Source organism: Mauremys reevesii, linkage group 4, assembly GCF_016161935.1.
Source record: "Mauremys reevesii isolate NIE-2019 linkage group 4, ASM1616193v1, whole genome shotgun sequence".
In the NCBI taxonomy this organism is placed as follows: Eukaryota; Metazoa; Chordata; order Testudines; family Geoemydidae; genus Mauremys; species Mauremys reevesii.
This window is the reverse complement of record NC_052626.1, coordinates 103584308-103605471: the sequence shown is the minus strand read 5'-3', so window position 1 is coordinate 103605471 and position 21164 is coordinate 103584308. Positions and strand designations below refer to the sequence as shown.

The 21164-nt window shown below is 50.2% G+C and overlaps 1 protein-coding gene across 11 annotated transcripts in view; it reads right to left on the bottom strand.

Moving 5' to 3' along the window:
* LOC120404838 (sodium/hydrogen exchanger 10-like) overlaps positions 1-21164 on the bottom strand; it is a 304962-nt gene that overhangs the window by 80654 nt on the left and 203144 nt on the right. For all 11 annotated transcript variants that reach the window (XM_039537846.1, XM_039537852.1, XM_039537849.1 and 8 more), the window contains one exon: positions 17719-17770. In XM_039537846.1, the coding sequence (XP_039393780.1) occupies positions 17719-17770 (52 nt within the window). The remainder of the gene's footprint in view (positions 1-17718; positions 17771-21164) is intronic.

Below are 21164 nucleotides of genomic sequence, written 5' to 3'. Positions count from 1 at the left end.
ACAGATCCACTCATCGGAGGGAAACCTCCCCCCCTCTCTCTCTCCTAGCCACTGGAAAGAGATACCTGATTCAAACTGTTTGAATCAAACCCAGGAGGAACTCTCTTCCCCCTCCCTTCTCTGCCCGGAGATAAGCCTGTCTCACCACCGAGAGAGTGTCTTCGCCCCTCCCCCTATCCACCGTAGAAGGGATTTAATCAAGTCTTTATAGAAAGAATTTATTAAAAGAAAAAACAAGAAAATACAGAATCTCTATGAGCCCAAGCTGGACACTCATAGGGTATAACCTTGCTAAGTTCTGGAGAGAATCCTCTCTCTTTCTCAGTACAACAAAACAGCAGAATTAAGAATAATCAATAACAAACACACAGAATTGCAAGCATAGGATTATTAGGTGAGGACACAAAGTATCTTTCTAATACTCACTATCTTGACTAGAAGAAATTAGTTCAGAAAGGTGGAAACTTGTAGACTTGATTAAAACATCTGGACTCTTGTAACTCCAGACGGCTAAAGACAAAGACCCCCCCAAACAGAGGGAAAAGTTCCCTCCTAGGAGTTTCAAATTCTCTTCCCTGATTGGTCCTCAGGTCAGGTGCCCACCAGGTACTATGCTTTAACCCTTTACTAACTATTCATGACACAACCCAACCCCTACCCTACGAACCTTTCCATAAGTGTTGTTCTTTGAGATGTGTTGCACATGTCCTTTCCACATTAGATGTGAACGCGCCTCAAGCACAATTGACAGAAATTTTTTCTACAGTGGTACCTGTCAGGTCAGCTCTACCCTCTGGTGCTGTGTGCTCATGGCACCGGTATCAAGAGACCCGACAACACAGCATCCCCCAGTTCCTTCTTGCCGGCCAACTCTGACAGAGGAGTAGGAGCATAGGCATGCGCACGGGGTGTGCCGGGTGTGCCTAGGCACACCCTAATCATGCCTGAGCTCCATCTGGGAAGGCTGCTCCTCCCCCTCCCCTGCTGGAGGCTCGGAGGGGGAAGGAGGAAGAGGAGGAGGCTGCTTAGCACCCCCTGGGGAGATCAGTTGTTGGCAACTGCCAATCAGCTATTTAGCATACTGCAGCAGCCCTCATCAGCTCTTTGGCTGGCTGCAGCCAATCAGCTCTTTGGCGCGAAATCCCCGCCTATCACTATTTCCCCTGCAGCTGCTGAAGCGCCCAGACTGCAGGCAGAGGTGAGTCTTTCTGATTTTCAGGGTAGAGGGAGCTGGGCTAGGGGGAACAACAGCCAGGGCATGGCAGCTTCTGGGCTAGCTGCAGAGGGGTGGGCAACCTCTTGGCAGGGAGCTTGGGGGAGATGGGCGGGCAGCTTCTCAGCTGGCTCCAGGGAGCTGCTGGGGGGAGTATGGGCTGGGTGCTTTCTCAAGGACTGAGCCAGCCAATCTCAGCCCACCCTGGTGTTTCCCTCAGGACCTGTGCTCCCCCTTCAGCCAGGAGAAACCAGCTGCAGATCCCCATAGTGCTGGGCAGGGGGACAAACCAAAGGACATGGCTCCTTTAAGAAAAGTTCTCCCTTGTGTCTGATGAGTAAAATTGGGCTGGGGCCCACAGCTCGCCCCCTCCCCCTTCTTTACCTGTCCAGAGGGGCTTCACTGCAGCCCCAGCCCCAGCTGCAAATGAGCAGCCGCCCCAAGCCCAGATGCTGCCCAGACCCCTCCCACACAGGCTCTGGGAGCTTCCCAACCCCTACAGTTCTCTCATGCCTGGGAAAGTAATGCTTGCCCAGCTCAAAGCTGTCTCCCCCTCCCCCATGCCCAGATCAAGCCTGCCTGAGGGACTTTTCCTGGGAGAGGAAGTTTATCCCCTCCTCCCAGCATAAGGAAGGATTGATTCCCTTCCCCTGGATCCCCCTTCCCACCCCAGTTCCCAGGGAATTCTTTCCTTTACATCCATCCCCCTGTATCAGCTTCAAGTCAGGAGGTGCTGTCCTGCTTCACCTTGGGACACCTGAGCTCCTCTTGCTTCAGGGTGCTGGGATGCTGCAGCCTGGTGGAGGAAGCAACTGGCCCCCACTTCCCTGCCTTTGGCCATGGTCCTACTAGGGGCTCCCCTCCCACAAAAGTTGTAGAGTGTGTGAAGGAGTCAAAGCAGGGGTGGGCTGCAGCCCTGGGATTGGGAAGAGCTGGAGCAACACAGCAGAATGAATGAATGGGCCATTTCTATGCTGGGCTGTTGAATTAAACTTCTCTCTGTGTCAAGGCATGTAGTTTCCAGGCAGGCTGCAGGGGGTGGGGTTTGGGGGAGACAGAGCTGCTTTGAGTGCGTGGGTGGGAGCAGGCGCTAAACAGAGCCACCAGAAAAGTGGGGAGCAGAGAGAGATGGGAAAAGGGACACAGGTGGAGAGAAGAAAAGACAGTTACTCACCTTTGTAACTGTTGTTCTTCAAGATGTGTTGCTCATATCCATTCCAATTAGATGTGTGCGCGCCGCGTGCACGTTCGTCGGAAGACTTTTACCCTAGCAACACTCGGTGGGTCAGCTGGGCGCCCCCTGGAGTGGCGCCGCTATGGTGCCAAATATATACCCGTGCCGACCCATCCGCCCCTCAGTTCCTTCTTGCCAGCTACTCCGACAGTGGGGAAGGAGGACGGGTTTGGAATGGATATGAGCAACACATCTCGAAGAACAACAGTTACAAAGGTGAGTAACCGTCTTTTCTTCTTCGAGTGCTTGCTCATATCGATTCCAATTAGGTGATTCCCAAGCCTTACCTAGGTGGTGGGGTCGGAGTGAGATGTCGCAGAGTGCAAGACCGCTGAGCCAAAGGCAGCATCGTCTCTAGATTTCTGAACCAATGCGTAATGCGACGCAAAGATGTGGATGGAAGACCAGGTAGCTGCCCTACAAATTTCCTGGATGGGAACATGGGCCAGGAAGGCGGCAGAGGAGGCTTGAGCCCGAGTAGAGTGGGCAGTGAGATGTCCAGCGGGAACATGTGCCAAGTCATAGCATGCCTGGATACATGATGTCACCCAAGAAGAAATTCGTTGGGAGGAGACCGGCATGCCCTTCATTCGGTCAGCGACGGCTACAAAGAGCTGAGGAGACCGCCGGAAGGGCTTGGTTCTCTCAATATACACACCTACGGACATCCAAGGTATGTAGTTTTTGTTCCCGATGTGATGAGTGCAGTTTCGGGAAGAAAACGGGGAGGAAAACGTCTTGATTGGCGTGGAATGCAGAAACCACTTTAGGGAGGAATGCCGGGTGTGGTCGAAGCTGTACCTTGTCCTTATGGAAGACTGTGTAAGGGGGATATACAGTGAAAGCGTGAAGTTCCGAAACTCGTCTAGCCGATGTAATAGCGACGAGAAAGGCTGTCTTCCAGGAGAGGTACAGCAACGAGCAGGTAGCCAAAGGCTCAAAGGGGGGACCCAGGAGCTTAACCAACACCAGGTTTAGGTCCCAGGTAGGGGGTCGGCCTCCTGACTTGAGGGTACAGTCGTTCCAAACCTCTACGAAACCTGGAAACCATGTGGTGAGAGAAAACTGTACTGCCCGCCTCGCCCGGATGGAAGGCGGAAATGGCTCCAAGATGCACCCGTATAGACGAGACTGACAGGTCTTGCTCCTTAAGGGACCATAAGTAGTCCAGGATAGTGGGGATGGACACCTGACTCGGAAGGAATCCCCGCTGAGCGCACCAACAGGAGAAGCGCTTCCACTTGGCGAGATATGTCGTTCGCGTGGAAGGTTTTCTACTCCCCAATAGGACTTTTTGCACCGCATCCGAACAGCGCAACTCCGATTGGCTTAACCAGAGAGCAGCCATGCTGTCAGATGAAGGGACTGCAGGTCCGGGTGGTGAAGCTTGCCGAAGTCCTGGGATATGAGGTCTGGGTAGAGTGGCAAGGGGATCAGATCCGTCACTGAGAGGTCAAGCAACTGGGTGTACCAATGTTGCCTCGGCCACGCTGGAGCAATTAGTATTAGGCGAGCCCTGTCCCTGCGGAGCTTGAGGAGGACTCGGTGGACAAGCGGAAATGGAGGGAAGACATAAAGGAGGTGTTCGTTCCACGGGATCAGGAATGCATCCGAGAGGGAGCCTGGGGAGCGACCCTGCAGGGAGCAGAACTGCTGGCACTTCCAGTTCTGCCGGGAGGCGAAAGGGTCTATGAGGCGAAATCCCCACTTTTGGAAGACAGAATAGAGAACGTCTGGGCGGATGGACCACTCGTGAGTGAGGAAGGATCTGCTCAATTGGTCCGCCGAAGTGTTCCGGACTCCTGGGAGAAAGGATGCTACCAGGTCTATTGGATGGGCTATGCAAAAGTCCCATAGTAGAATCGCCTCCCGACAAAGGGAGGAGGATTGTGTTCCCCCCTGCTTGTTTATATAATACCTGGCCGTTGTGTTGTCTGTGAAGACCGAGACACAATGACCCTGCAACTGATTCTGGAACGCCTGACACGCCAGGCGGACTGCTCTCAACTCCCGGATGTTTATGTGTAACGCCAACTCTTGAGGGGACCAGAGGGCTTGCATGCGAAGGCGCCCCAGATGAGCGCCCCATCCCAGGGATGATGCGTCTGTTGTTAAGGACACGGAGGGTTGCGGGAAATGGAATGGGAGGCCCGCACACACCAGGGACTGCGACCTCCACCAGTTGAGGGAGGCTAGGATGTTCAATGGGATGGTAAGTATCATGTCCATGGTGTCCCTGCCTGGGCGCTTTGTCAAGGTGAGCCAAGTTTGAAGGGGCCTCATGTGCAGTCTGGCGTGCTTTGTTACGAATGTGCACACTGCCAAGTGGCCGAGGAGGCGGAGGCAAGTGCGAGCTGAGGTTGTCGGGAAGTCTTGGAGCGTTTGTATGAGGGAGACAATTGTCTGAAATCGAGGCAAAGGCAAACTGGCTGTTGCGAGAATGGAGTCTAGCATCGCCCTGATGAACTCTATTCTTTGCGTAGGCACTAGAGTGGATTTCTCTAGATTGAGTAGCAGGCCTAGACGCATGAACAGGTTCTTGATGATGTGCATGTGTGTGGTGACTTGTGCCTCCAAAGTCCCTCGAATCAGCCAGTCATCGAGGTATGGGAAAACATGAATTCGACGATGGCGGAGGGAGGCCGCAACTACAGCCATGCACTTTGTAAACACCCGTGGGGCCGTGGAGAGGCCGAAGGGGAGGACTGTGAACTGAAAGTGCTGGCGGCCCACCAGAAACCATAAATACCGTCTGTGCGGAGGGTAGATGGAAATGTGGAAATATGCGTCCTTCATGTCGAGAGCGGCGTACCAATCTCCGGGATCCAGGGAAGGGATGATGGTCCCCAGGGATACCATGTGGAACTTGAACTTCCTCATGAACTTTTTCAGTACTCGCAGGTCCAGGATAGGTCGAAGGCCCCCCTTTGCCTTGGGGATTAGGAAGTATCAGGAATAAAAGCCCTTGCCCCTTGAGTGCTCCGGTACCTCCTCTATAGCTCCGATGGCACGGAGTTTGAGTACCTCTTGTAAGAGGAGTTGCTCGTGAGAGGGGTCCCTGAAGAGGGACGAGGAGTGGGGGGTGGGAGGGCGGGGTTGAAATAAACTGCAGGTGGTATCCCGACTCCACCGTGCGAAGGACCCAACGATCCGAGGTGAGTTGGGAGCACACAGGGAGGAAGGAAGAAAGGCGGTTGCAAAACAAAAAGGGATCCTGGGAGGTCATCGGTACGCTGCTCTCAGGCGCACCCTCAAAAGTTTGGTTTGGGTCCCGCAGATGGTTTAGCGGAACCAGAATTATTGTTGCCCCCTTGAGGTACAGACTGCCGTCTACGATTAGGGTGACCTCGACGCCTAGCAAAGTCCTGCCTTGGCCTGGGTGGGGGGTAAGGGCACTGAGGCTGGGGGCGGAAGGACCGTCTCTGGGTCTGAGGGGTATGCATTCCGAGTGAACGCATGATCACCCGGTTGTCCTTCAGACTCTGTAGCCTGGGGTCTGTCTTCTGTGAAAATAGGCCCTGGCCATCAAATGGTAGGTCCTGGATTGTATACTGAAGCTCAGGTGGCAGGCCCGACACCTGAAGCCACGAAATACGTTGCATCGCTATGACAGAGGCGACTGTATGAGCTGCCGAATCTGCCGTGTCCAGGGAGGCCTGGAGCGAGGTATGCGCTACCTTTTTGCCTTCCTCCAACAATGCTGAGAACTCTTGTCTGGAATCCTGAGGCAGCAGCTCAGAAAACTTGCCTACTGACTGCCAGGTGTTATAATTGTACCTGCTCAACAGGGCCTGCTGGTTCGCTACCCTTAGCTGGAGGCCCCCAGCAGAATAGACCTTTCGGCCTAATAGGTCCATGCGCCTAGCCTCCTTAGATTTTGGGGCAGGGGCTTGTTGGCCATGGCGCTCCCTCTCATTAACAGATTGCACAACTAACGAAGAGGGAGGGGGGTGTATATACAAGTACTCGTAGCCCTTGGAGGGCACCATGTATCTCCGTTCAACCCCTCTGGCAGTCGGCTGGATGGATGCCGGAGATTGCCAGATAGTATCTGCTCTGGCCTGGATTGAATGAATAAAAGGGAGGGCCACCCGGGTGGGTGCCTCCACTGACAAAATATCTATGACAGGGTCTTCCACCTCCGGGACTTCCTCTACGGGCAGGTTGATGTTCTGTGCCACATGCCGGAGGAGGTCCTGATGTGACCGAAGGTCAATGGGAGGTGGACCCGATGTGGATGTGCCCACTACTGCCTCATCTGGAGAAGAGGAGGAAGACAGCCCCGGGACGAGTGGTTCCAGAAGCGGCTCCTGGTCCTGGGCAACATCGGGGGCTGGAGAAACGTGGACGTCCGGTGCGGGCGCTGGAGCATCCTCCGTACCAGCCGGTGGGGGTCGGCTAATCGTTGCCTCTGGCATGTGGTGCTCTGCAGCAACAGGACGTGGCATCACAGCAGGTTCGCTTTGGGCCCGATGGTATGCCCAAGGCGTCCAAAAGGGCCACTGTTGCGGTCCGTGTTCTGGGCCGTGAGGTCTCTGGGTGACTCTGCTGTTATTGTCCGAGTCGCCATAGGAGGCAGAGTCTGCATGAGACGAGACCGATGCGTGTCGAGACGGCCATGGAGGAGCTGTGCTGGAATGGGGCGGGTGTCTGTAGACCGACGACCCGTGTGTCCCATGGACGGAGTGTGTCCCCGGGACGGAGATTGGGACCTACTACCAGCACGGTGCCGGGAGGTCGACCGACGCCTCGAGTCCCTGCATCTTGACCTGCTACGGGAGGCGCGGTGCCGGGATCGGTGCCGGGACCGGGAGTACCGCGTCGGCGAACGAGATTGTGATCGGTGCCGTGAGTACGACCAGTGCCTTGATGGATATCGGTACCGGGACTGCGAACGGTGCCAGGATCGGGATCGATGACTGGACCTCGACCGTCTGCGGGATCTGGATCCGGAGCGGCGACGCTCAACGGTGCCCTGTGAGGGAGGCCTCATCATGGCTGGCTTGCCTAATGATTGAGGAGCCCGCACCGGTGGTGCCGGGGGCTGAGGCGGCCCGGGGTCCGTTAGGGCGATCAAGTCCCTCGCCGTTGAAAATGTCTCCGGCGTAGATGGCACAATAAGCTCATCCACGGTGTGAGCCGGGGAGCTGACGGGCACCAGACTCGACGGCCCCTGTGAGGCCGGAATCGACGGTGCGGCAGGTGTCGGTGCCGCGGCAGTTGAGGGTGCCGGGCTGTCTGACCTCGGTGTGCGCTCAGACTGCTTCTCAGATGCGAGTGCCGTAGGAGCCTTGCGCTTCTTGCCACGCAGGGAGATTGACCGGTGCCAGGTGTGAGTCGGCTGCTGGCTAGGGGTCCTCACGGTGCCGGTGCTCCCCAGTGCGGAGGAGGTACTCGTTCCTGGTGCCGTGGCCGGTGCTGATGCAGGAGGAGTGAGAGCTGCCTCCATTAGGAGCTGCTTGAGGCGAATGTCCCGCTCCTTCTTTGTCCGGGGTTTAAACGCCTTGCAAATGCAGCACCTGTCCGCAAGATGGGTTCGCCCAGGCACCTGAGACAGGAGCTATGAGGGTCTCCTGTGGGCATCGGCCTATGACAGGTCGAGCACGGTTTAAACCCCGGCGAACTGGGCATGGGCCCGGTACCAGGCGAGGGAAAAGGGCTAAGCCCCGATCCCTCTCAACTATTTACACTAACTACTACTAAAAGCAATAAAAGTTAACTATAAATACAAAATACTGAACTATATACACAATAAACAGGAAAAACGAGTGAAAAGCTAGGGAAGTGGAGGACAGCTAAGCTGCGCTCCACTGTTCCAACGACCGACATGGGTGGTAAGAAGGAACTGAGGAGCGGATGGGACGGCAGGGGTATATATTCGGCACCATAGCAGCGCCACTCCAGGGGGCACCCAGCCGACCCACCGAGTGTTGCTAGGGTAAAAGTCTTCCGACGAACATGCATGCGGCGCGCGCACACCTAATTGGAATCGATATGAGCAAGCACTTGAAGAAGAACTGGGAAACATCAGGAAAAGGAGATACCGATGATAGACACACTTTTAATAACTAGAATGAAAGTGTATAAATATGTTGAAAATAGACTCCCCTCAAAACTGGCAGAGTACCCCTCCAGCACCCACACCTCACCCTTAAGGCAGGAGGGGGCAGAAAGAGTGAGCAGCTGGTGGAAGGCATTTAGGGGAGGGAGTTGCAAGAAGGTGGTGTTCAGGGGGGTCTAGGGGGATGGGGCAGGAAGAGGTGGAGTGGGGGCAGAGCCTTGGATAAGTGGGTGGAGCCAGGATGGGGCACCCACCGGCAAAACCAAAAGTCAGCACCTATGAGTTGGGGTGACAGGTCCCGCCCGCCGGCAGAGGGTGTATTTGTTGCCTGTATAAACTTCCCCGGCAGCTGCACAAAGTTGTTGTAATTGTGTTATACAGTGAACCCCACGCTGCTACCGTGACCTCCCTGTTATGGGGTGGGAGTGTTATGGGGTGGGAGTGTGGCTAGGAGTTGGGGCAGTCAGGGGACAGGGGGGTTGGATAGTTGGTGGGGTCCTGGGGGGTCATTAGGGGGCAGGAGGGTCTCTGGAGGGGGCGGTCAGGGGACAAGGAGCAGGGGGCGTTGGATGGGTCGGGAGTTCTGTGGATCCTGTCTGGGCAGGGAGCGGTTGGATAGGCATGGGAGTCCTGGGGGTCTGTCTGGGGGCGGGGGTGTGGCTAAGGGTCAGGGCAGTCAAGGGACAGGTAGCGGGTAGGGTCTTAGGGAGGCAGTTATGGGTGGGGGTGTCTCAGGAGGGGACAGTCAGGAGACAAGGAGCACGGAGGCTTAGATAGGGAGTGGAGTCCTGGGGGGCAGTTTGGGGCAGGGTCCCAGGAGGGGGCATTCAGGGGACAAGAAGCGGGGCGGGGGTTGAGGGTTCTGAGGGGGGCAGTCAGGGGGCAGGAAGTGGGAGGGAGTGGATTGGGGCAGGGCTCCCTGGGTGCACACCCTAATGAAATGTGCTGAACACGCCTATAGGTAGGAGGTTGAGTTGTGGGATGGACATGTGCAACTATCTTGAAGAACAACAGTTATGGAAAGGTTACTAACTTTTTTTTCTTCTTTGAATGCTTGCACATGTCCAAAAATATTTAATACATTTCAATTGGGATTCTATTGTTTAACAGTGTGATTAAAACTGCAATTAATCATGATTAATTTTTTTCAATGAGAAGCAGAAGCTATGTTGATGGGAGAGCATTTCCTGTTGACATAATGTGGTGGAGATACTGCTTTAAGTCAATGTAAGGTGCATTGACTTAAGTTATGTAACTTACATAACTTTACTAGCATAACTTACATTGTCTTGCAGCATTAATATAGACAAGGCCTTTGTGATAAACTATTACTTCTCAATGAAAGGTATTCAATCTAAGATGTGAATACATGATAACAAAGAGGGCTTAAAAATCCATTCTCTCAACCAGTTTGCTTAAGATACAACTACCTGTTTCACCTCTTCACCAAAATCCTTTAGAAAGCTTTGGCTGTTGGGTCTGCACACACAATATCCTAAGGAACTGAATATATAGAGCCAAAGGTACATAAGGAGCCTTGGCTCCAATCCACTCCCTCTGTTCTTTCAGCTATTTCAAGATACAGTACACAGACTGCAAAGAAATGGGGATAATTTTGTGACTATATTTGGAGAGAGCAGCACATTAGTCAGGGCTAGTTTTTACCCAAATGTGTTCTTTCTCGCTGCTCTGTAATAGGTAGCACACCCTGTGATGCAGGGAACGTTGGCTAATGAAGCAGGCTGGGAGGGGGAGGCAGCAGGGGTGCCATTTCAGATTTTGGTAGGTGGGGCAACTTTAACCGTGATTCCAAAGGCTACTTGGGCACCTGAAAACTCTTGATTTTTTGCAGATAATAACTTAGATACAGTGCTCCTGTCAGATAATAATTTCTAATTCCTATAGAAAGAAAGAAAATTAAATAAATATCAGACCCCTCTCAGCTCTAATATTTGTTCTGACATCTTGTGTCAATTCACATAAGGGACACTGGTTAGGCTTAAAAAAATTAATGTATATTCTTACTTTGTTACTAACTCTTGAACATAACAATTGAAACAATTGTAGAAAAACCTAGATTACTTTCTATCACTTTTTTGAAGTTCAACAAGCTTGGAATAGATTATTTAACTTCTAGAAACATCCTATTAGGGCAAGGCCCCATGAGTTTATACTAGAAAATAACTTTAAACAGGAGTGAAACTGACACTTACAAGTCACTTTCATAGTATTGCCAACCCCAAATGTTCAAAAATTAAGAATCAGGCTCACCAAAAATCATGAGATTGGCTTTAAAATAATGAGATTATGTAAAAATAATAGATTTTTTTTTTATTTACATTGTGCTTTTTGAGCCTTTAAGGTGCACTGGGGTCACGTTTGAGGCTTTCTCCACAGCCACAAGGGCTAGAAACTTCATTTTTCTTTAAGAATGAAGGCTGAAATCATCACATATCCACTTGATTCCAGGAGCTGGGGTTTTAAGGAAAACAATAATTACCATGAGACTCATGACAAAATCATGAGAGTTGGCAACACTGCTTTCACTTCTGTTTAAAGGCTAGTTACTTTCCAGAAGGCTCTTAAACACAACACTACAGAGACTGAGTTGTGGTTTTCACAGGAGAATATTTTAAATCAAACACCAAGAAAATTCCAGATTTTAAAGTTGGGTAAAATTGAGACTTCTAAGGTATACCAGGGCCACTGCAGGCAGGAAACGAAAATAAACAGGCACAGGAGCTCTGGGCAGCTCTTCCTCTTGAAAGAAAGCTGGCAGGTCAAATCTTCTAGTCCTTAATCAAGTAAAACGTGTATTGCCATCAGTATTTCCACTCACAGATATAAACATCACAGTGAACATGTGATAACATGTGTGGTCAATAACTATACACTTCAAACTTAAATATCTGAGCCATCTTATCCAGAGATACACATCTTATATGCATTGGCTCAGGGACTACATTTTCTGGCATATTCTGAACAGTGCTGGGCACAGAGATTGTGCCCACTGAATAATACAAATCATGACAATAACGGTTGACTTCATGGACTCTGTGGGTGCAATTTCTGTTCTTGGTCTGAATACAGCTGAAACCCTAAGAATTTGATATATAATCACATCTGTCAAGTATCAGAGGGGTAGCCATGTTAATCTGGATCTGTAAAAGCAGCAAAGAATCCTGTGGCACCTTATAGACTGTGCCACAGGATTCTTTGCTGCATAATCACATCTGATATTCATATGACACTGATACTCATATGACACTCTCATTCCTTTTCTCAAACTCAGAACAAAAAATGACAAAACAAAATGGTTTTCAGTTAAAATCTAAAATTGCACAGCAGACATTGCTGTACAACTCAGCCTGGGGCAGAACCTGCCATCTATTGGTGGTTAAGTGCTCTCCTCTCATTGACTCTCATTCTCTTTCTTTCTTCATCCTTCCTAACCTCTGTGCTGCTTTTGATACTGTCAACCAGGACATCTGGCCTGCTATGTTTTGCTCCCATCCATCAGAGGTCTCTTTTGCAGCATGCAGCAGAGAGAAAGGCTAGTCCAGTGGATAGGGAGCTAGCCCTGAGAGATCTGGGTTCTACTCCCTCCTCCTCATGGACTTCCTGTATGACCTCAGGTCAGTGCCTTAGGGACAGAGTTTCAAATGTTTTTAGGCACCCAAAGATGCAGCTAGGCATCTAGTGAGGTTTAGAAAGCACCTAACCTTCTAGGAGCTTTTGAAAATCCCAGTAGGTGCCTAAATACCTTTGAAAATCTGGTTGTTAGTCTCTCTGTGCCTCAATGCCCTATCTGTACAATGGGGATAACAGCACTGCTCTACCTCACCGAGGGGCTGTGATGTGAGGCACTCAGATACTACAGTGATGGGGCCACATAAGTACCACAGGTAGAGTGGGAAATTCTCTATACTACTGCTATCCCTTCCCTGGGTTTTGGCCCCTTCTTTTGCCCCTCACATCTTCCTCTTTTCTGAATGTAATGTTGGCTCAGAAGTCTTGGCTATATTTCTTCTGAGTCCCCTGTGTTCTCTCTTCACCCGTCACCGCCCCTCAAGGGATTCCTGTTTTACAGGCTCATCTAACAACTTCCATCCTTAATTTAATTACCAGCCTCTTCTTATCTTAATCACCCTGCTCCTGTTTGTAAACAAAACACTGATTCCTGGCCCCAGGGACACAAGCTGGGAGAAGCACCTCTCTGCAGAACTCACATTCTGCACTTATGCTGAGCAGTTAAGAGCTCTACCTGGGAGCCTACCTCCTGTATGAAACTCAGAGCCTCAGAGGGGACTGTAGTCCCCCTGCCCTACCTAATTGGTACACTTGGGAGGCAGTTTAGCTAGCAAGAAGAGCTGCAGGGATGGAAGGTGGAGTGGGATGAGACAGGGCCATAGCAGGGGGCATTGGGCCTCCAGGGATGAAGCCCTTACTACAGATATCAAAGGTGGAGCTAGCTTGATTTTGGTTCCCCTTTACTCCCCTTCACCTGGCTTGGCTTGGGCTTAGATACCCAGCTGTTATCAGAAATTAAACCCTGGAAACCTGGGGAAGGGGTCCAGCTAGTGGATTTTTGTTTTTAAATCTACTTTCTTGGTTCCCTGCAGTGCTGCGCTCAGGTCAGGGGAATGCCCTCTTCCCCCGATTCTCGGCTCTCCCTTTCACTCACCTGTTGGCTCAAACCCAGGCTGGCAAGAAAGGGAGGCTCAGCTGAAGTTAACCAACCCCAGCCAACCTGGGCTGCAGTGTACAGAACACCCTTCCCAATGAGCAGCTTGCACCCTCCTGATGATGACAGTTGTAATAGGGTCAGGCCAGATGACTACAGGAGAGTGATAGAAGGTAGATATATTAGCTCCAGATTAAGCAGATCCCCTTTCCCTGAGTAAGATAATGGGCTGTTCCAGAACAATCAAGAAGTTGCAGGAACCAATTATGGCATGCAAGCTAATTAGGACATCTGGAGCCAATTAAGAAGCTGCTAGAATCAGTTTGGACAGGCAGGCTAATCAGGGCACCTAGTTTAAAAAGAACCTCACTTCAGTTTGTGGTGTGCATGTGAGGAGGTGGGAACAAGAGGTGTGCAAGGAGCTGAGAGTGAAAAGGTGTACTGCTGGAGGACTAAGGAGTACAAGCATCATCAGACATCAGGAGGATGGTCCTGTGGTGAGGATAAAGAAGATGTTGGGAGGAAGCCATGGGGAAGTAGCCCAGGGAGTTGTAGCTGTCATGCAGCTGTTACAGAAGACACTGTAGACAGCTGCAATCCGCAGGGCCCTGGGCTGGAACCCGGAGTAGAGGGTGGGCCTGGGTTCCCCCCATCCCCCTAACTCCCTATTGAATATAAGAGGAGTTGACCTGGACTGAGGGTCCCACCAGAGGGGAAGGTCTCTGGGCTGTCCTCCAACCCACTAGGTGGGTCAGCAGAGACTGTGGAGATTGTTCTCCTCCTTTTACCCATGTTGGCCAGTGCTGAGGTTAGCTGAGTGAATGGCAGGTTTGAGCCACTGGCAAAAGTGGCCAACTGAGAACTGCCATGAATCTCTGAGGCGAGCAACAGGGCCATCCCTAGCTATTCTGGGGCCCTACGCAGCCCCTCCATGGGGAAGGGAGGATAGGCCTCCTCGGGGGGGCTGGCCCCAGGGCTCCATGGGGGTGGGGGGCAGGGCTGGCTTCGGGGACAGGGTGGGGGAACCACCCCTCAGCACTCACAGGAAGCGCAGTTGGGGCTGAGCTGCTGCACTTCCCGCCGCCGGTGAGTGCAGGCCCAAACCTGCTGCACACCTCAGGGGAGTGGGGGTGGGGCTGAGGCGGAGCAGGGGCGGGAAGAGGCGGGGTGGGGGCTTTGGGGAAGGGGTGGAATGGGCGTGGGGCTGGGGGGCGGCCTGGGGAAGAAGCAGGGTATGGGCTGGAGCAGCATGTAGCTGCACAGGGCACCAGGAAATTTGGTGCCCCAAATTTCCTGGTGTCCTACGCAGCTGCGTACTTTGCGTATGGGTAAGGATGGTCTGGCGAGCAAATCTGCCAATAAGCGCAGAACCCACCAAGGCAGAGGAGGAACTTTGTCACACATTGTACTGTTGTAGTTGCTTCTGGTGTGCAACAGAATGTAGCAAGAGGAGCATGGAATGGATTTTATTAACACTATTGAGCTGCTTGTGAACAATTTTTGTGACTATACTCATAGATTTTTAAGGTCAGAAGGTACCATTATGATCTGCTAGTCTGACCTCCTGCACAACGCAGGCCACAGAATCTCACCCACCCACTCCTGTAACAAACCCCTGACATATGTCTGAGCTATTGAAGTCCTCAACTTGTGGTTTAAAGACTTCAAGGTGCGGAGAATCCTCCAGCAAGTGACCCATGCTCCATAGGAAGGCGAAAAACCTCCAGGGCCTCTGCCAATCTGCCCTGGAGGAAAATTCCTTCCGGACCCCAAATATGGCGATCAGTTAAACCCTGAGCATGTGGGCAAGACTCCCCAGCCAGCACCCAGGAAAGAATATGTCTTTTGCCTCCACTGCTCCCCTTGGAAGGCTATTCCAGAACTTCACTCCTCTGATGGTTACAAACCTTCATCTAATTTCAAGTTTAAACTTCCTGATGACCAGTTTATATCCATTTGTTCTTGTGTCCACATTTGTACTGCACTTAAATAATTCTTCTCCCTCCTTGGTATTTATCCCTCTGATATATTTATAGAGAGCAATCATATCTCCCCTCAGCCTTCTTTTGGTTAGGCTAAACAAGCCAAGCTCTTTGAGTCTCCTTTTGTATGACAGGTTTTCCATTCCTCGGGATCATCCTAGTAGCCCTTCTCTGTACCTGTTCCAGTTTGAATTCATCCTTCTTAAACATGGGAGACCAGAGCTGCACACAATATTCCAGATGAGATCTCACCAGTGCCTTGTATAATGGTACTAACACCTCCTTATCACTACTGGAAATACCTCGCCTGATGCATCCCAAGACTGCATTAGTTTTTTTCACAGCCATATCACATTGGCGGCTCATAGTCATCCTATGATCAACCAATACTCCGAGGTCCTTCTCCTCCTCTGTTACTTCCAAGTAATGCGTCCCCAGTTTATATAAAAAATTCTTGTTAATAATCCCTAAATGCATGACCTTGCACTTTTCACTATTAAATTTCATCCTATTACTATTATTCCAGTTTACAAGGTCATCCAGATCTTCCTGTAGGATACCCTGGTCCCTCTCTGTATTGGCAATACCTCCCAGCTTTGTGTCATCCGCAAAATTTATTAGCACATTCCCACTTTTTGTGCCAAGGTCAGTAATAAAAAGATTAAATAAGATTGGTCCCAAAACCGATCCCTGAGGAACTCCGCTAGTAACCTCATTCCAGCCTGACAGTTCACCTTTCAGTACAACCTGTGGTAGTCTCCCCTTTAGCCAGTTCTTTATCCATCTTTCAATTTTCATATTGATCCCCATCTTTTCCAATTTAGCTAATAATTCCCCATGTGGAAGGTAATAATTGGAGATATACCAATCTCCTAGAGCTGGAAGGGACCTTGAAAGGTCATCAAGTCCAGCCCCCTGCCTTCACTAGCTGGACCAATTTTTGCCCCAGATCCCTAAGTGGCCCCCTCAAGGATTGAACTCACAACCTTGGGTTTAGCAGGCCAATGCTCAAACCACTGAGCTATCCTTCCCCCACGTATCAAATGCCTTACTGAAATCGAAGTAAATTAGATCCACTGTGTTTCCTTTGTCTAAAAAAATCTGTTACCTTCTCAAAGAAGGAGATCAGGTTGGTTTGGTATGATTTACCTTTTGTAAAACCATGTGGTATTTTGTCCAAATTACCATGGACTTCAATGTCCTTAACTACATCAATTTTTTTCCAAGACCTTGCATACTACAGATGTCAAACTAACAGGCCTGTAGTTACCCAGATCACCTTTTCCCCCCCTTTCTTAAAAATAGGAACTATGTTAGCAATTCTCCAGTCATACAGTACAACCCCTGAGTTTACTGATTCATTACAAAATCTTGCTAATGGGCTTGCAATTTCATGTGCCATTTCCTTTAATATTCTTGGATGAAGATTATCTGGGCCCCCCAATTTAGTCCCATTAAACTGTTCAAGTTTGGCTTTTATCTCAGATGTGGTAATATCTACCTCCATTCCCATTTGTCATCCTACCATTATCCCTAAGCGCCTCATTAAAGACAGAGGCAAAGTATTTGTTTAGATATTGGGCCATGCCTAAATTATCCTTAACCTCCATTCCATCCTCAGTGTTTAGCGGTCCTGTTTCTTTTTTTGTTTTCTTCTTATTTATATGGCTATAGAACCTTTTACTATTGGTTTTAATTCCCTTTGCAAGGTCCAACTCTACATGGCTTTTGGCCTTTCTCACTTTATCCCTACATTTTCTGACCTCAATAAGGTAGCTTTCCTTGCTGATCCCTCCCATCTTCCACTCCTTGTAAGTTTTCTGTTTTTTCTTAATTACCTTTCTGAGATGCTTGTTCTACAACTCCTGCCTATGGCCTGGTCTACACTGGGGGGTGGGAATCGATGTAAGATACGCAACTTCAACTACGAGAATAGCGTAGCTGATGTTGACGTATCTTAGATTGACTTAGAATCACTTACTTTGCGTCCTTGTGGCGCGGGATCGATGGCAACCACTCCCCCGTCAACTTTGCTTCCGCCTCTCGCCGAGCTGGAGTTCAGCAGTCGATAAGAGAGCGATCGGGGATCGAGTTATCGCATCTACACTACATGCGATAAATTGATCCCCGATAGATCGATCGCTACCCGCCAATCCGGCGGGTAGCACGCGCGTGTGTGTGTGTGTGTGTGTGCGCGCGGCTCAGTGAGTTGAGTATTGGCCTGCTAAACCCAGGGTTGTGAGTTCAATCCCTGAGGGGGGCCATTTACGGATCTAGGGCAAAAAAAATCTGTCCAGGACAGTACTTGGTCCTGCTAGTGAAGGCAGGGGACTGGACTCAATGACCTTTCAAGGTCTCTTCCAGCTCTATGAGAGATGTTTATTTATTTATATGAAATTCCTTGGAAATTTTGTTTAGTGACATTTTTTACTCCTTTTGCTTGTTTAAAACAGCTACATCTAGTGACTTTTTCAGGGTTTGTCTGGTGACCTCCTGCTATGAGAGGTGGCACACTGACTATAAGATTATCTCCATTTTACATACCTAGCTCTTTCATACCATCTTGTTTATTGTTTTCCATCATTTTATTTATTTCCTGTAAGATAAAGGAAAATGCAATTTCTATTAGGAAAGATGCATACACCTTTGAGTTCATATTTTAAATACATTTTAGTACAAATATTGCTGAAGTCCATTAAATATAGGGGGTTAGCAGTGAGTGAGTGAATTATGGTTAGAATGACATTAAGCCATAAGAGAAAGTTACTCACCTTGCAGTAACTGAGGTTCTTCGAGATGTGTGTCCCTGTGGGTGCTCCACTCTAGGTGCTGTCCCTGTGGGTGCTCCACTCTAGGTGACGGTGTGTCCCGGCGCTGTCGATCGGAGATTTTCGGTAGCAGTGCCTGGTTGGGGCGCATGCACCCAGATGGTATCTCCCATCTAGTTGGAATCTTCCTGAGTGCGTGCGCCCCACACCCTCCTCAGTTCCTTCTCTACCGTGGAGAGTAATCTTAGTACTCCAAAGTAGAGGGGAGGATGGCGGGGAGTGGAGCACCCACAGGGGGACACATCTCGAAGAACCTCAGTTACTGCAAGGTGAGTAACTTTCTCTTCTTCTTCGAGTGCTGTCCCTGTGGGTGCTCTACTCTAGGTGAATGTGTAGCAGTACCCACTACGGTTGGTGGAACTTTGGAGATACGGCAGGGAGTACTGAAGATAGTACTGTATGACCTACTATTTTGTCTGCCGTGGTGTTTTGCGTTAGAGCATAGTGTTTTGCAAACATGTGTTTAGATGACCATGTAGCCGCTTTGCAGATATCAGGAATGGGAACATTGTGTAAGAAGGCAATGGATGCCGACATGGCTCTAGTGGAATGAGTTCTAACGCCTTCAGGCGGTTGAAGATTCTTCGCACGGTAACAGGATCTGATGCAGTCAGAGATCCACTTGGACAGTCGTTGTTTAGAGATAGCCATACCGTTTGATTCTTTTGGTAATGGAAACAAAGAGTCGCGGAGACTTGCGAAATGGTTTAGTCCTGTCTAAATAAAAGGCAATTGCTCGCCTGACATCGAGAGTATGCAGGGTTGCCTCTTGTGGAGTCTTGTGAGGTTCGGGATAGAAAGTAGGTAAGTATATAGGTTGGTTGAGGTGGAAGGTAGATACCACTTTAGAAGAAATTTAGGATGTGATCTCAAAGTGACTTTGTCTTTGGAGAAGATTGTGTAGGGAGAGTGGGCCATCAGGGCACTCATTTCACCTACTCTCCTTGCCGATGTTATGTCAACTAAGAAAGCCACCTTCATGGATATATGGAGATGAGAAGAGGTAGCCAAGGGCTCGAATGGAGGCTTCATGAGAGCGTGTAGAACGAGGTTAAGATTCCATGAAGCAGCTATTGGGTGAATTTCAGGGTAGAGGTTTTGCAGGGCTGTGAGAAATCGTTTTATGGTTGGGTGAGTAAGGAGTGAATAACCTGCTAAGAGGTCATGGAAGGTGATAAGTGCCACCAGGTGCACTTTGGTGGAGCTGAGCGAGTGTCCGTCTTGTTTTAGTTCCAAGAGGTAGTCTAGAATGATAGGGAGGGTTACCATATTGGACACTAAGTGATTACGTAAGCACCAGAGGGCGAAATTCTTCCACTTCTGTGGGTAGGTTTTATGAGTGGAGTCTTTCCTACTGTGCAGGAAGACATATCGGACTTGCTCAGAACAGGCTAGTTCATGGGTTTGGAACCATGAAGGAAACACGCTGTGAGGTGGAGCTTGAGGAGCTCAGGGTAAAGAGCCAGTCTATTGTTCTGGAAAAGGAGATCTGGCCTGTTGGGGAGAGCCCGTGGGTGATGGGAGGACATGCAGAGTAGGTAGGGATACCACGTCTGTCTCAGCCAAGCTGGGGCAATAAATATGACCCGGTCCTTATGGTCCACAATCTTCCGAAGAACCCCGTGTAGCAGAGGGATTGGTGGAAGGTGTACAGGAGAGAGGTGTTCCGCGGGATGAGGAATGCGTCTCCTGGGGATGCAGTTCTGAGTCCCACTCTGGAGCAAAACTGGGGACATTTTCGGTTCTGAGTTGTGGCAGGGAGGTCTACTGACGGGGTGCCCCAGAGGGAGAAGAGCTGTTGAAGTATTGTGGGGTGCAGTTCCTATTCGTGTTCCGTCGAGAAGTGCCTGCCGAGTGTGTCAGCAGTAGTGTTGTGGCAGTCTGGCAGGTAGGAAGCGGTGGTCTGTATTTGACGTTATATACACCAATTCCATAGACGGATGGCTTCCATGCAAAGAGAATGTGAGCGTGCTCCCCCTTGTCTGTTGATGTAGTACATACATGCTATGTTGTCTGTTAAGACTCGCAGGTATTTGTTCTTTATGAGGGGAAGAAAATGAAGGCACGCTCATCTCACAGCTCTGAGCAATAAGAGATTTATGTGTAGGTGTAGGTGTGACTCTGATGCAGACCACTAGCCTTGTGCCCTGTGTCCTTCTAAATGCGCTCCGCAACCAATTAGGGAAGCGTCCGTGGTGAGCACGAGTGCTGGGGATCAGTTCTGGAAGGAAACCTTAGTGTAGAGGTTCTCTGGTCTTGTCCACCACTGTAGGGAAGCTAGAAGTTGGGAGGCGGAGTTAACAACATCCCTAAGGTGTGTCTGTTGGGTTTGAGATTGGAATTGAGCCAGCCCTGAAGACATCTCATGTGCAGCCTGGCGTACTGGAGTATGAAGGTAGTGGCTGCCATATGACCAAGGAGCTGTAGGCAGTCTTGCCTGTGTCCTTGGACGAATAGAGAGTGTGCGTTTGAGCTGCGTGATAGCGAGGAATCTGTGATATGGGAGCAAGGCTGTGCTCTGGATTGAGTTGAGATGAGCTCCGAGGAACTCAATCTGTTGTGTAGGTGTCAGGGTGGATTTTTGGGCGTTTATTTGGAGGCCTAGGCTGTGAAAGAGGGTGATAGTGAAAGAGTAGCTTGGAGTGTCTCGCCATAGGAGTTGCCCTTGATGAGGCAATCGTCCAGGTAGGGGAACTGCGTGACCCCATGTTTGTGGAGGTGAGCCACGAGTACAGCTAGAATTTAGGAAAAAAACTCCTGGCGCTGTGGAGAGGCCGAAAGGAAGAACTCCGTATTGGAGATGGTCGTGACCGATTGTGAAGCTTAAAAAGCGTCTGAGAGCTGGATGAATTGATATATGAAAAGAAACGTACTGTGGGTCGAGGGCTGAAAACCAATCCCCTTGATCTAGTGCAGGAATTAATGTGGCCAGTGTGACCATTTTGAATTTTTGTATCCTCGCGAATTTGTTCAGTTGGCGTAAGTCTAGTATAGGCCTCCAGCCCCCAGACCTTTTCTGGGTCAGGAAGTAATGGGAGTAGAAATCTTTCCCTGGATGTAGCATTGGCACAGGCTCCACTGCGCCTAGCTGTAGAAGATAAGCAACTTCTGCGCGAAGCAGGTGCTCATGAGAGAGGTCCCTGAAGAGGGAAGGGGAAGGGG